This window comes from Musca autumnalis, unplaced genomic scaffold (genome assembly GCF_047663935.1).
Source record: "Musca autumnalis isolate F117 unplaced genomic scaffold, ASM4766393v1 scaffold_1, whole genome shotgun sequence".
NCBI classification, from domain to species: domain Eukaryota; kingdom Metazoa; phylum Arthropoda; class Insecta; order Diptera; family Muscidae; genus Musca; species Musca autumnalis.
In genome coordinates, this window is record NW_027411644.1 from 272,902,185 (window position 1) to 272,919,440 (window position 17,256).

Here is a 17,256-nt window from a genome sequence, read left to right on the forward strand (position 1 = left end):
GCAGTCATGACATTGTTTTATAAGGAGGCTATACAGTCAATGCATTGTCCCAATTTCAACTTCTATATCTCAAAAATGGTAAAACCTAGAAAAAAGCCATAAAGGTCGATATTGTAGAGAATTTTCACTGCTACAACATTTTCATTAGTCCCATAACTATAGGAAAGCAAAATCGTGAAAACCTAGAGTAACCTTAAAAATGTGAACTTTGACCGCGATTTATTTGAAAATCCCTCCGGCGTTTATTTTTGTTTTTGGATTTTTCTTATCTATGAACATTGCTGTTTCAGAATCCGCAAAAACTTCCCAGGTGTAAGCACCTTCCATTTAAAGTTAGTTAAGGCGCACCGTGTACAATAAATGAAGTGTTGATGCCACACATCCTTGTTTGCATACATGCATAATAATTATGTGGATATGCATCCACACAAACACGCTGTCATCCATTGTTTACAATAAAGGTGATAGAATTGCAACAAGTGTCATTAATCACACTCTGTATGTGTATGTATGTATTCAGGCGCTGACATTAAGTGTCTCATTATAACGATGTTTCATGAATAATCTTTAGTGTAGATATTGATGATATACAGATTAACATTATATAGTATATATATGTCAGATTTCAAGTCATATGAAACCAAGAGCAATTTATGTACCCCATTTAAAACTTATGCTGCGAGTATTTCAATAAGATTCCATATTACGAAATAATTTAATATTTCAAAGATTTGCATACTTTAACTTATTGTTCTTGGTTTCATATATCTTGAAATCTGATGTTGGGATTACGCCATAATTACACAAAATGTAGCATTTATTTTAATCCCTCTTTTAGTTTCTACCTGACAAGTCGTGATTATTTTTGACTTAACTTTCTTCATATTTTTTTCAAATATTCCAAGCAATTCCCCAAGTTTTTTTGTTATATATGGCAACTTTAAACTTGCAAGAGGTTGTTAATCTATATATATAAAAATGGTGTAAAAAATGTATAGTAATTCATAAAATGAGAACGGCTTCTGTAATTTTTTTTGTCACTTATTCGTATTTTCGAGGAGAAGGTCTTTACGGAAGTAAATTTTGGAAAATCTCTCTGGAAAAGTCGGAAAAAGTGGAAAAAATCGAAAATTGAGTTTTTGTATGAAATTTTATTCCTTAATAGCGAGACGAAGTTCGCCGGGTCCGCTAGTATAAATATAAATACCTTTTAAATATTAATCCCTTTTAAAAGGGATGTTTTACCTTTCCTACTGTCTGTTTTCATAAGTTCTTATCTTATACATTCAACGGCTTAATTAAATAATTTGTATTTAATTCAATTGCTTTCAGAAGCATTAAATATTATATGGTAATGTTTCCATAACACAGCATTTTAAATCCTTGTAATGTAAAACTTAAAGATTCGCCGAAGGCTTTGCATTAGTTAATGAAACCCCAAGAATATATTGTTATATTTTTTGTTTTTTTTTACGCAAAAATTTTAAGTGGCATATACGTATCTAGGCTACAAATTACGGGCACCCTTCTATATTTAAATGCTATTCATTATTTGTTTTCATTCACAAAATATCGTTTTGAAGTTGTTGTTTAACAGTACTGAACTTTTGCAAATATTTTTCATTTTGGCTTTATTTTATCGACTCTATGTTTTTTGTTTGCTTTCTTTTTGTTTTTGGGGCGCATGGTGTTCACAGCAGCAGAGAAATCATACTATTATGAAAGCCAAAAGGACTAGTATTTCTCGAGACTTTTTGATTGCCATTTACTGTGTCTTTTCCGTTTAGTGAAAAGTAAGTGAGACTGTAGGGGTTGGAAGATACCAAGCGAAGATCCTGATCCTCAAAGAGACTTTGATCTCACCGATTTTTCACCTGGGAAACTGCATTTAACACCCCCAGGGTAGCTTCAAACTACTACTATGTGCTCTCTTCAAACTACCGCAATATATATGGACACCAAAAACCACCCTCTAATGATTTCGCATCGCCATAAATAAAACAAACAACATCAGTGGTCAACAGATGTTAATTTGGTCTAAGTAAACGGCCATTTACAATTATTTTACGTATATCAATTTTAAGTGCTTCAAATAGTGGTTATGTTTTTTTTCGCGTAGTAATCCATTGACAGATATTGACATTAAGAGAAGTTTGTTGTAACAAAGGGCATAATTCGTAACTTTTATAGAAGATTTGACAGGGATACAACTGGAATATATATACTTTTATAGGTAAGTAAATGATAATCTTTATGATTATAAAAATGATTACACTGCTCAAAAAAATTTAAAAAGTTGAATGTTTCAACCGAAATTTCTTTTCGTTTTTTAGGTTATGGCCGAATCATGGGCGCTATGAACTTTATATTATATATTTGAATACTGGACTATATAGTAGACACCCTAAGTATATCCGGTATGCCATACGAAGATCCTATGACTTCCCCCGATGACGTAATTACAGCTTAAATTAGTCAAAATATGAAATTTTTACGAGGTCCGTCGTATGTTTTCTATATTTTTTGATATACATATATTCACCATAATTATTTCAAAAACTTTTTTTATCGAGCGTACAACATATCCTTGATATATAAGTGTAGAAAATCCACAAAAAGTATTTGGTTTTTTCTGAATATAACGAAATTCTGGCTAAAACTCGTTAAAGAACTCGTTTTGAGCTAAGAAAACTTGAGAAAAGCCGAGAGCGGATTTGAAAATAATTCGCCGATTACAGTTAGAAACGAAAAAAATTCGGTTGAAACATTTCACTTTTTCAATTTTGTTGAGCATTGTAATTATATACCCCATTGTTATTTGTTATGTGTTGAAATTTAATCCCTACTGCCATGGCGCATATTTTGTTGCTGTCCTTTTGGAATTTTGAGTATGTCAAAATTAGAATAAATTTCATTTTTTATTGGCATAATTTCCACACACAAGTTCCTTTCACAGATTTCTTTTCTTTAAAGTTTAATCCTCTGCAATATGTGGCACAGACACAGAGTTTATACAAAGAAGTGTCAGGAGTTTATACATAACATTGCTAGGTTTGTGTGTGCGTTAATATGTGTTTTTAATGGCGGAAAGTGAATGTTTGACTTTCATTACATGTGTGTAAGTGTAAAAAACAACTTAGATTCGATTCAATAACTTGTATCACAAAACATTTTCCATTTTATCAATTTTTTATGGAGACACGTGGTACTAACATCTGCCTGCCGACTTCATTTACCACATCAAACGTCAAAAAGGTAGGTTTAATATTAGCTAGCAGTCATTTAACAGCTGTCATTATCACTGGCAGTCAGGGATGTCTGGGATATCAGGTGAAAACAAAGGTAAACAATTTCCCTTAAGGGAAAAGTTTCAATAAACGTATTTGGCGAAGCGTTTTCTTTTTTTTAAGCGCCTTGGTAAAGGAGAATTTTGGTAGCAATCGAATTTATTTTAGGTGAGAGTAGAAATATTTTCATTCCAGGAACCATAAGCCCTCAAAAGTTATGTGCAAGTCTTTTTAAGGTTTAAATTGAAAATAATAAACAATAAAAATAATATCAATTCACTGTTATTGCTGAGTAAAGTATCTAAGTAGGTCTTTGTTCGATTAATCAGTTAGAAGTTTTTAACCTTTTGTCTGTATCAACAAAAGGATGTGCAAAATTTAATTATCATAAGAAGTTCGTTTCAATTTGAGCTGAACTATGTTGGATGTCCTTCTTAACTACGTGTTCGTATTTATGTTTATACATATATTGGTACGAAAGTAATTTAGATAATTTTTTTTTAAATTTAAAAATCTGTTTTGTAGCTCAAATTTTTATTGAATACTAGCTGACCCCGGTCCGCAATGCTGGCCCATCGTAATCAGTATTAATCACAACTTTTTATGGACTTTATGCTCGACAATTCAAAAATATATAGCTTCTACCTTACTTCTGTAAAGTGGGGACCAAATCGGTCACTCCCATCAAGAGTTATCGTGGCAACAATTTTTCCTAACATTTTTGAACTTTTGTGGGGGAGGTACCTGAAGGAGTGGACCGATATGGCTTATCTTCGAACTTAAACTAAGTTTGCACAAAATATTACGAAAGCCATATTTTGGACCGAATCGGCAGACCCATTCGAGAGTTATATTGCGCTCCAACCACTACACAGGGTGTCATAGGGGTTTTTTGCATCTTTCAGGCTATTTTATCAGGAAGAATGGACTTGCTCCTGATGAAACTTGTACCGTCGTATGGGGGGCAGTGAATATATGTAAGTTGCTACAACAAAAATCAAAGCGATTCGAGGGCAGGTCCTAAACTGAACTTTTCCGATATTTTGTGTGGGAGTTACCCGAAGGAGGGGACCAATTAAGTCCATATTGGAACCTAATCTAAGTCTGGTAGAAATTTGACGATGTACAAAGTTTGCTTCCTTTAATAGTTATCATGCGCACAAATTTTTCGAACATTTGCGAACTTTTGTGGGGGAGGAACCGGAAGGAGTGGACCGATATAACCCATCTTCGAACTTAAACTATGTTTGGACAAAATATTACGAAAGCCAAATTCTGGAGCGAATCGGTTGATCCGTTCGAGAGTTATCGTGCGCTCCAGCCTGCCAAACAGAGGGAAGGACATGGCTAAATCAACTCCAAATTGTCTGAAACACATTTCGTCCAAACATACTTGGGGTCTAAAACCATTATTTCGATGAGGCACATTTTACCATAAATGCTGAGGGTATAAAAACGGTTAAGTCGAATTCAATTTCAGGAAAATCAGGTCAGTAGTTTTTATAGAATTTAATCAAATATGTAGCCTGTTTTGGGGGGCCATCCTGTACATTCCCTGCCAATTTCAGAAAAATCGGTTCAGTAGTTTTTGAAGAAAAGATAAAAATTAACAATTGAAAAAAGTAGGCGTAAAAGTGTGCTCACCTGACGCCATTACCAACGAACGACATTTGATTTTTATTATTAAAGATGTACTTTAAGAGGGTTGGCGTTTTTTATTTGGGATGACGACTTCTATTTTGCTTTTCAAAATAGTCAGGCTTAACCCTCCGATGAGTGAGAAGGTCCCTAGGGACCTTTTTGCCTTTTCAAACTGAAATTACTCCTACTTCGGCCACTAATATTCTAATTTTATATTACTACCAATAAACCAGTTCTTAGAATTTTTTGTTCTTAGTATTTTTGTTCTTAGAATTTTTTGTTTTTATCATCATCCCTAATGTCTTTGAGTTTAGGTAGACGTACGAAAGAGTATAAAAGAAGTTGTAGTTTCGTAAACCAAATCAGTCAAAATTTAAACAGCGAAGAGTAAAATCGTGTGTGATAGAAACAAAAATATAAATATGGCAGATGCAAGTATTTTGGACGTTGCTGAAATTGTTGTACGCCGTAATAGACGTTACCAGCAAAGGACTGCGGATGAAAGGCGTGCAGCTGATAGTAGATTTGCTGATTTTATGGACGAAGACATGGATGAAAAAATTGATTGATTGATCAGATGCCGAAACTGAAGGATACTTCGAGCTAAATGAAGATACTGATGACGACGATGATGAAGAGGAAGAAAATGATGGACATGAAACGAATGAAAGTTACTATATTGGTAAAGATGGCACCCAATGGAGTAAAAAAGCACCACCAACATCACGCACTCGTAATCATAACGTGGTCGACTTCACAAGAAAGAAACGAGGACCAACAGGAAATATACACGACCCCTATACAATAATGCGTTCAGTCATGACCGAGGAAATTATACACTTAATACTAAGTGAAACAAATCGTAAAGGCAGGGAAGTTACAGCTGCATGGAATTTGGTGAATCCCACGAATAACAAGTAAAAAAAGTATCAGTCAGCTTTGCTGACAGAGACATACCCTCAGCCTGTGTATATTGAGAATTTGTTTTCCCAAAAAACATATGCGTTTAGGGGTTTTCAAAAATTTTGCATGTATGAATCGACAAAAATGTTGATTAGGATTAAAGATTAAAAGTTTTGCGGAGGAGATACTTAAAAGAATGGATCGACATTGACCATTATGGAAGTGGATCTCCAGCCACTACATATGGTACCATAGGAGGTTTTTACACCCTTCAGGATGCTCGCTCAAGAAGTATGGACTTGCCCCTGAAAAAAATTTTACCATCGTAATTGAGGCAGCGAATGCAAGTTGCTTCAACAAAAATCAAAGTGATTCGATTGGAGGACTTAAAGTGAACTTATCCGAAATTTTGTGTGGGAGGTACCGGATGGAGTGGACAAATATAGTCCATATTTGAACCTGATCTATATCTGGTAGATATATTAGGAAGTGTAAAGTATGGACCCATTCGGTCACTCCTTTCAAGAGTTACCGTACGAACAATTCTTCCGAACATTTTTGAACTTTTGTGGGGGGGTACCTGAAGGAGTGGACCGATATGGCTTATCTTCGAACTTAAACTATGTTTGGGCAAAATATTACTAAGGCCAAATTTTGGACCGAATCAGCAGATCCGTTCGAGAGTTATCTTGCGCTCCAACCACCTCACACGGTGATATAGCGGTTTGTTTTGCAACTTTGGGGCTATTTTCTCAGGAAGTGTGGACTTGCCCCTGATGAAACTTGTACCGTTGTATGGAGGGCAGTGAATACAAGTTTCTAAAACAAAAATCAAAGCGATTCGAGAGCAGGTCCTAAACTGAACTTATCCCAAATTTTGTGTGGTACCCGAAGGTACCCGAAGGATTGGACCGATTGAGTCCATATTGGAAATTCATCTAAGTCCGGCAGACATTTCATGATTTGCAAAGTATGGACCAAATCGGTTACTCCCTTCAAGAGTTATCGTACGTACAAATTTTCCGAACATTTTCGATCTTTTGTGGGGGAGGTACCGGAAGGAGTGGACCGATATAACCCATCTTCGAACTTAAACTAAGTTTGGACAAAATATTGCGATAGCCAAATTTTGGACCAAATCGGTTCATCCGTTCGAGAGTTATCGTGCGCACCAGCCAGCCAGACAGACAGACGGACAGACAGACAGACGGACGGACATTGCTAAATCGACTCCAAATTGTCTGAATGACATTTCGTCCAAACATACTTGGGGTCTAAAACCATTATTTCGATGAGGCACATTATACCCTCGTTAGCATAAATGCTGAGGGTATAAAAAGGAGTGGAAGCCAGTGACATTGAAAGAGTTTGACGCCTTTGTAGCTATTCTTTTGTATGCTGGACTCACAAGATCAAACCATGAACCAGCTATGGAATTATGAGGCGCTACGCGTTGCCCAATATACAAAGCTGCGTTGTCGTACGATCGCTTCATGTGTATAAAACAATTTATTCGATTCGACAATAGCAATACTCGACAATAGCGACTCATCAACAGCAAAACTGCGGCTATTGACGATATTTGGCAAATGCTGCAACATAACTTGGTAGCATGAAGCACTAACAGTTGGTGAGCAGTCGTTCCCTTACAGAGGCCGCACCCGCTTCACACAATATATTCCGTCAAAGCAAGCTAAGTAATGTGATTATGTGACTCACAGAGTTATTATCCTGTGAGGGGAGTGATATATTCTGGAAAATTGCCAAACCAACAACGGATGAAAAACCAAGGGCACAACGTAGTGCTGGATCTTGTGGAAAATTATTTAGATGCTGGCCGTACTATATACGCGGATAATTTCTTTACCACTCTTGACTTGGCGCGTATTTTGTTGAGGAGGAAGACCGCATATGTTGGTACAGTGCGCTACAACAAAACATTCATTCCACAGGAGTTCAAGAAGAATCCGAAGCGCACCATCAATAGTACATTATTTGGGTTCAACGAAGGGGATATAGCGTTATGCTCGTACGTGCCGAAAAAAATAAAGTGGTGAACGTGCTCTCCACAATGCACTACACCTGCCACGTTGACGAGCAAACCGAGAAGCGGAAGCCATATGCCATATTAGATTACAACGCCAACAAATGCAGCGTTGATACCATGGATCAAATGCTAGGCACTTACAGCTGCAAAAGAGCAACACGACGATGACCGTTGGCCATGTTTTATAATATGCTAGACGTCGCTGCATTGGTTGTTTTTACGATTTGCAACGAAATTAAGCCTATAAAAAAGAGTGACAGACTGCGGTCGTTCTTGTTATTGCTAACGAAACAATTGGCCACACCAAATATCGAAGAACGTGCCCTGAACAACAATATAACCTCATATCTAAGGATACGCAATGCGATGGAAGCATTCGATGTCAGGGTAAAAAAAACATCTGCAAATTCAAGAATAGAATATATAGTTATTTGTTTTTTATTTTTCTTTTCATTTCATTATTACCAATACGAGTACAGATGGAAGTCAATGCACCGTCGTTTGCGGCTAGGTCAAGTAGACCGTCATGTTGCCTTTGCCGTTCTGAGTATGGTCGGCAGCGGATAACGCGGGCATACTGCTTCGGCTGCGGCAACGCTGCTTGCGGAGAACATAGCACACTTTTACATCGCTGCAACACTTGCCCACAGGGCGGGGGACAAGAAGTATACGCTCAACAACAATAATTTTTAATTTTTTATACCCTCCACCATAGTATGGAGGGTATATTAAGTTTGTTTTTCCGTTTGTAACGCATTGAAATACTCATTTGCGACCATATAAAGTATATATATTCTTGATCAGGGTCTGAGTCGATCTGTGCACGTCCGTCCGTCCGTCTGTGGTAATCACTCCAGCATCCACAAAGATGGAGATAGGACGCTGAAATTTTGGGAAAATGCGTCTTTTGTTTGCAGGCTGGTCAAGTTCGATGATGGGCTATATCGGTCCACGTTTTGGTATAGCCCCCATATAACGGTACCCCCCGATTTACGGTATTTTGAAGTTTTTAGCTACGTTTTCAGACCGATTTAGCTATAATTTGACATTTAGGGTTCTTAAGTGTCAATAAACTTATGTAACAAAAGTTGTGGACATAGGTCCACGTTTTGGTATAGCCCCCATATAACGGTACCCCCCGATTTACGGTATTTTGACGTTGTTAGCTACATTTTCAGACCGATTTACGTATAACTTGACATTTAGGGTTTTTAAGTGTCAACAAACTTATATAACAGAACTTGTGGACAGAGGTCCACGTTTTGGTATAGCCCCCATATTACGGTACCCCCCGATTTACGGTATTTTGACGTTTTAAGTCACATTTCTAGACCGAATTAGCTATAATTTGATATTTAGGGTTCTTAGTGAAAATAAGTAAGAAAAGTGTTAAGTTCGGTCGGGCCGAACTTTTTATACCCTCCACCACAATTTTCAGTCATTTCGGTGGATTAATGTGGCCACAACCTTCAAAATACCGAAAATCGGAAGGTACCGTTCTATGGGGGCTATATGATCGCGTGGACCTATACCTACATATTTCTGGGGGAAACGAACACTAAATACCAAATTTCAGCCATCTCGGTGTGATAGTGAGGCCAAAATCTTCAAAATACCGAAAATCGGGATATATCGTCCTATGGCGCTATATCAAAATGTGGACCTATATACACGTTTTATGGTAGAAATGTTTCTTAACCTCTGGAAAAACAAAATACAAAGTTACAACCGATTCTGTTGTCAAATGGGACTAATACATTTAAAATATATTAAAATGACGCGTGCTTTATATGGGGCGTTATATGGGGGCTATACCAAAACGTGGACCTATATAAACCAACTTTGGTAGGAATGTTTTTTGGTCTCTGGAGGCACAAAATACCAAATTACAACCACTTCGGTGGTTAAATGGGACAAATATCTTAAAAATTCCTTAAAACGACGACGCGTCACGCGTCATTTTGTACGGGGGCTATACGAAAGCGTGGACCTACATAGCCCGCTTTCAATACCAAAAGTCCTACGTACATATAATAGATTTTCCCAAAATTTCATCCACCTACGTCAATCCGTTCGGACGCTAGAGTGATTTCCACAGACGGACGGACATGGCTATATCGATGTAGAATTGCACGCTGATCAAAAATATATATAGTTTGTGGGGTCTACAATGATTATTTCGAGTAGTTACAAACGTAGTGACAAACTTAATATACCCCCATCCTATGGTGGAGGGTATAAAAAAAATTAAATTCGAAAAAATTATGAACATAGGTCCATGTTTTGGTATAGCCCCATATAACGGTACCTCCCGATTTTCGGTATTTTGAGAATTTTACCTACAAGTTTTAACCGAATTATCTGTAATTTGAACATTTGACATTTGAAATTCTTAGTGGTCACCACACCCCTCCACCAAAAATTGTCAAGAAAGGTCGACCTCCCAATTTTCAGTAATTTGGCAATTTTAGCTACAATTTTTAACCGAACTAACTGTAATTTGACATTTGAAGGTTGTAGTGGTCACCACACATCTGCATCAACAATTTTCAACATAGCCCCAATATAACGATACTCCTCGATTTTCGGTACTTTGAGGATTTTACTTAAAATTTTTAACCAAACGTAGGTCCATGTTTTAGTATAGCCCCAAAAACAAACCTCCCGATTTTCCGTACCTTAGCTTTATTTTTTTGACGAACTTTCTGTAATTTTAAATTTAAAAACCAACAAAAATTCTGCAACAAAAATTGTTCATTTAAGTTAATATTTTCGTATAGGCCACATACCTCCGAACTAGCTGTTAATGACATTTGAAGTTCCCACGTTATGTACCGATTTTCGGTATTTTGATGATTTTAGCTACAATTTTTAACCGAATTAGGAGTTATTTGACATTAAAGGCTCCCAACAAAAACTCTCAACATAGGTCCATGTTGTGTTGAAAACGGATTTTGGTCCTCGGATGGAGCAAATATGCCATCGTAATTTACCAACATGGAATCCAACTGCATCCTACTTTCTTCGTTAACATTAAACGCATCTGAGTCTTTCAGGATCTTAAAGTCAACCATGCGAAGTTCGGTGTATATTTCATCTTCCACTCTGTTGCTGTGAGCAGGGTGCATATGTGGTGATAAGCCAGCATTCTTTCTTCTTTGTGGAGTAGTGACACCATCTGGTAGAGCATCTTTAAATATAGGTTTGCTTGAATTTGGAGAATAATCATGGTAATTAGGACCATAAGACTCAAAGTCCGAAACATATGATTGACAACTTTTCATTGGAGTTATAAACGGAGATTCCGTATGTCCCTTTGCCATTTTCACTGGCTTGCGTTTAACATACGATTCAGTAATTTTGTTTGTTTCTGCTAAGTTCAACTCGACTGATAGCTCTTGAGCAAAGTCAAAAATTTTAGTTGGACAGCCTTCAAAATACCAATGTTTATGCCCTATATTCAATACAATACTTGCCTGCTCCATAAAATCTGCGGTTGTTTTTATTTTCCGGAAAAACCAAAAAATCGATATCAAAACTCCTTCCTCCAACAAATGTCTTGCATGTTGTTGTAAGAAATGTTTGATTGGTTGTGGATCCATCGGCCAACGTTGTTTTACATCTTATGGTATCAAATTTACATCCTTTTAACTGCATAATTCGCTTCAAACTTGAACTGGCTACACTCGTTTTAGAGCCGGTATCAAAATAAGCTTGTCCAGAAAATCCAAATATTTCAACATTCACCCTTGGAATGTCACGACCGATACACATATCATAGGAATTAAAATTTGCGTTTAGCTTTTCATTGCATTTAGGACAATTCGCACGAACAAAACCTGGTGTATTACATTTGTAGCAAGCTAATTTCCGTTTTAAAACTTCTGTCTTGGCATTTGAATTTACATCTTCAGCTGCATTTTGCTTTTTAAAACAGTTTTCAGCAGTATGGCCTTTCCTTCGGCAAAAGGAGCAACGTTTAAGACCACCTTGAGGACCACTTTCTAAATGTTTAGTGTTCACAGCAACGCGTTCACTGATAGTAAGTTTAGCATCCCTTGCATCTGCCAAAAGTTCTTCAAAGGTTTTAACTTTATGACGAAAGACACGTTCCCTTATCTGAGGATGAAGCCTCCCATATCAATCTGGCTGGATTCTGTAGGAACTAGAGGTGGGCGCGTGTCGTGCCGTGAGTAGTGCGTGTTCGTGCCTTCTCGAAAAACGCCGTGTTTGTGCGTGTCGTGCCGGAATGCATTTTCGGCCGTGCGTGATCGTGTTTTTTTGTTCGACACGGTTTTGCACGACACGATTAAACACGATCCGCACTATGTGACACGATCGTGCTAAATTTTTGGTCTCCCTTTAGAAGTCGTGCAAGATACCTTACTAAACACGAACATCGAACAAGAAACCGACCAAAATATTCCTAAAACAAGAAAGAAAACAAAAAAGTATCAGTCGGCTTTGCCGACAGAGATATACCCTCAGTCTGTGTATATTGAAGCAAAAATACGTATGTATTTAGGGGGTGTGACAACTTTGGGCGTTTGAAACTTTTACCATCGTAATTGAGGCAGCGAATGAAAGTTGCTTCAACAAAAATCAAAGTGATTCGATATTAGGTCTTAAAGTGAACTTATCCGAAATTTTGTGTGGGAGGTACCGGATGGAGTGGACAACTATAGTTCATATTTTAACCTGATCTATATCTGGTAGATATATTAGGATGTGTAAAGTATAGACCAATTCGGCCACTCCCTTTAAGAGTTACCGTACGAACAAATTTTCCGAACATTTTCGAACTTTTGTGGGGGAGGTACCGGAAGGAGTGGACCGATATAGCCCATCTTCGAACTTAAACTAAGTTTGGGTAAAATATTACGAAAGCCAAAATTTTAACCGAATCGGTTTATCCGTTCGAGAGTTATCGTGCGCTCCAGCCAGACAGACGGACGGACATGGCTAGATCGGCTCCAAATTGTCTGAAACACATTTGGCCCAAACATACTTGGGGTCTAAAACCATTATTTCGATGAGGCACATTTTCATCGTATCAAAGTGTATATCACCAATATTTTTGAAAATTTAACATAGCTGAAGCCAAGGTTTACCCTTTTAGAACACGCGACTTGTGATTGTATATTATACAAATTAAATGTTTATGGATAAAATGAAATATTTTTGGACGTGGCAAAAAATATTGGCCTCAAAAGTTAATTTGCGTGGAAGCTGTGGCTATATTTATGTTAGAAAATGGGTAAAAATGGGTTGAAGCCAACGTGTCTTTTTTTGTTTTCTCTCGATTTGTGAGTAAACCACACTTCTCACGATTTTCCTGTCAAAGTAAAAGTAGAAGCCAACTAAATAAGGATAATCTCACTAATGTATAACTTTTCAAAATTTCATCAGCGTCTACCAATAAATGACGCTGACATTTTGAAGCCAAATTTACAGTGTTTTTTGACATTTTCTTCTAGTCGCGTTCCGCAAACAGATTTTTCAAAAAGGCTTTAATAGGATTATAGTACTTGCGATTCTGAGCCTTTTGATACGTATATCGTGAATGTAGCCTCCACAGCTTCACAGAAATATGTATCGAAATGACGAAATTTTGTGTGAATATTTTTCTAAAAATCATATTATTCGGGCCTAATTTTTACAATTGTCATTCGATTTCCTCGTACTTGATTGCACATTTTAGTTTTTTACGTTCCGGATCTAATAAATCATTCTCCGTGAAAATCCATCCACTAAAACGCGAGTTACAAGAAAATCCAAAGTAGAAAAATCACCTAAAATTGTTTTTGGAAATATCGCGTATTTTATCGCGTTTTCTGCGGTTCGTTTCCACTGCAATGAAACAACTAATACAGCATCTTTGTTTTAGCGGAAACAGAGATTTGAAAACTTCACTGATAAGGGAGCTACATTCATTTTATCCCAAAAAATAGTGTGTGATGCTACATCCACGGTTCTTCGTTGACCGCCTTGAAATAGATATATATCGATGTAGATTTTTATGGTGGACACTGAAATCGGATGCGGATAAAAAGCATACGCACTCCGCGCAAGTTAGCGACGTTATATAGGTTTTTAGGCACTAAGATGCAGCCGATGCTACATCTTAGCCACCAAATTAAATTTCGTAAACTATATTCAAATTAAAAGATACGGTATTACTGTACTTGAAAATCACATGCGGACAAACTGATTTTGATAATTACGCGATTTACACGTATTTAAACATGCATATAAATAAAAATGGGTTATTTGACCTCTATTTCCATTTCAGAAGCTTTGACGTATATCCCCATCAACCCAATTAGCTTCCCTAATGGGAAAACTTTAATATGAATGTCAATAAAGCAAAATCCGTCTATTTTGTTGGGAGATTTAAGCAAAATGAAGGAAGTATTCCTATAAATTTTTACAATATTTTCTACTACATAATGCATGTGAAAAATATTTTTTTAAACAAAAAATTATTTTTTTGACCGAAATATGTGCTTATTTTGGCTGTAACATCCAAACTATAACACCAATCTGTATGATTGTAGTCTCATTTGATTTGCCGTGAAGTTTGGATCCACAACAATTTTTTTTTAATTTTATGACCACTAAATGGGCCTTAATTTTGAAAAAAGTAGACTTATATTCAATAATTTATCAATTTTTTGTACATTCCGCGAATTCTGTGTAACATTTTGCAGGTATTATGCAATCTACTCGCTGAAGTAACTTCGAGAGAACTTTTTTGTAACAATTGTGCTCATTAAAATAATTAGCGTTTTTATAATATTTTCTTTCTTAAAAAGCGAAATAAAAGCGCCATAACTTTTGAATCTACCTTGTTTCTTGTCCCAGCTTGCAACTTTTTGTATTTTCTAGCAACATGTTGCAAAAAACAGAGTTGTATACGAGGATTTAAAATAAATCCACCCAATACGAGGATTTATTTTTGTGTGGGGAATATGGTAGATTTTGACCGGATTTAGCAAATGAAACCTGATAATGCACTAAATCCGGCTAATGAAGTCATATCTAAATGACATATAAGAAGATGATTTTTATTAGCTAATGTAAAAGCAATGTTACTTGATATACAAAGTGAGAACATATGATGAGCAGGAAATTACAATGCCACACTTACACTAATTATCAGAGTTTTTGTTTCAAAATGGCAAAAATACGAAAAATGAAAAAGTTGATACAGAAATTGATACATATTATCGAGTGCCGTATCTAGCCCGACTGATGTTTTAAACTTTTGAAAACAACCTAATCTAAAATATTTAGAACAATTAGCCAGGAAATTTTTGGCTATACCCGTCAGCTCAGCAACGAGCGAGAGTTTTTTCCACATCTGGAAATATTCTCAACGAAAGGCGTACTAGACTTTTGAGTTCTAACTTGGAGAAAATAATGGTTTTTATATATGAATAGAAAAATTAGAAGTACATATGAATATTTTTTAAAAACAAATGTACACCTATATCGATTTCTCCTTTTTATACCCTACACCACCTTGTGGTAAGGTGTATTATGTCTTTGTGCATTAGTTTGTAACATGCAAAAGGAAACGAGATAGACCCATAGTTCCTTTTCGGGATATACATAGAATCACTTTATGAGTCGATTTACGCATGTCCGTCTGTCTGTCCGTCTGTCCATGTATTTTTGTAAACAAAGTACAGGTCGCATTTATTGTCCGATTCGCATGAAAATTTGGGAAGATATTTTTTTGGCAAAAGGACGAACGCTATTTATTTTGGAAAAATCGGTTCAGATTTGGATATAGCCCCAATATATATCTTCGCCCGATTTAAGGCATTTGGTGCAAGAAAAACGCTATATATGTCCGATTTCAAATTTGAAATTTGGAATGAGCGATGGAATTTAGTCTAGAAATAAGTGTGCCAAATTATATAGAAATCGGTTCAGATTTGGATATAACCCCATATATATATTCGCCCGATTTAAGTCATTTGATGCACGAAACTAGCTATATATGTACGATTTCCATAAAATTTGAAATGTTCACCGGGATTTGGCCTAGAAATAAGTGTGCTAAATTATATAGATATCGGTTCAGATTTCGATATACCTCCCATATATATTCTCGTCCGATTTATAGGTATTTGATGCACCAAACGCGCTATATATGTCCGATTTCAATAAATTTGGAATGTTTGCCGGGATTTGGCCTAGTGTGTCAAGTGTGCCAAATTATATCGAAATCGGTTCAGATTTGAATATAGCTCTCATATATTATTTAGGCAGATTTGAGGTATTTGATGCACGAAATTTGGACTATGTGACGGAATTTGGTCTACAAATAAATGTGAAAAATTATATCGAAATCTGTTCTGATTTGGATTTAGCTCGCATACATATTTACCTATTCACAGTGGTGTATGGTATTATATAGTCGGACCCCCGCCCCCGACTTTGATCCTTTCCTTACTGGTTTTGTAATTTCGTGCGTGAGTGTGCGTGTTCGTGCCTTCTCGAAAAACGCCGTGTTTGTGCGTGAATGTGCATAAAAATGTTGGTCCGTGTTCGTGCATGTTCGTGCCTAATTTTTTAGGCACGCGCCCATCTCTAGTAGGAACTTCTGCTAACTGCGCAAATAACGTTCTCTTCTTTCTAATGAATGTATCTGTAGGTTCATTCTTACCCTGTTTAAGCTCAAATAATTCCGCATAGATTCGCCATGCTGGTTTTGGTGGAGCAAAGGCCTCACGTAACATTTTAGTTACATCTTTGAAAGTTTTGGCTTTACCCTTAACACCACTCCACCATTCTGCAGCATCTCCTTGAAGTAGCATAGGCATACCATTAACAGCATTAGCATCAGCAACGTCTTCAACAAGCTGGTATGTTGTTATAGCTGATATAAACTCCTCAACTTTCGTAGAACATCGTTCTCCATTGTATCTTGCTGAGCAACCGCTAAACGATACATTTTTCTCGCTGGGTCTGTTTATGGATCTCAATAGACTTTCAAACTGTTCAGTTGTAAGAGAAACCATGTTCGTATTCCTTGTAATTAATTCCTTTGCTTTTGCGTGCACCTTCTGCAATAACTCTTTTATTCATATATATCTTGACTATGGACAGGATATTCCGAAAGAATATTCCTCATATTGTTACACAGGATGAAGAAAAAATTTCAGATTTTGCCAGACGGAAAGGGCCACAATTTATGTCCACTATTGTCGGAAACCAATTCTCTAATATATTTTCAATAAAAAATCCTTCTTCACGGCTTTCTGGGCGTTATTCGGGCCTCGCTGTTGGGCGTCAATTTGTAGCGGGATACTAATCTTTGTGGCGCCAATTACAGAAGGTTCTTGAACGGATTGAAAACACGAACAC

At 36.6% G+C, this 17,256-nt stretch overlaps 1 protein-coding gene across 1 annotated transcript in view; it reads right to left on the reverse strand.

Moving 5' to 3' along the window:
- The window catches only part of LOC141390869 (activity-regulated cytoskeleton associated protein 2-like), a 54,712-nt gene extending 37,802 nt beyond the window's left edge, over window positions 1–16,910 (reverse strand). Inside the window, exon 1 of the mRNA XM_073963810.1 lies at window positions 16,556–16,910. Coding sequence (XP_073819911.1) covers window positions 16,556–16,910 — 355 coding nt within the window. The remainder of the gene's footprint in view (window positions 1–16,555) is intronic.
- Between the last annotated feature and the right edge of the window lie 346 nt (window positions 16,911–17,256).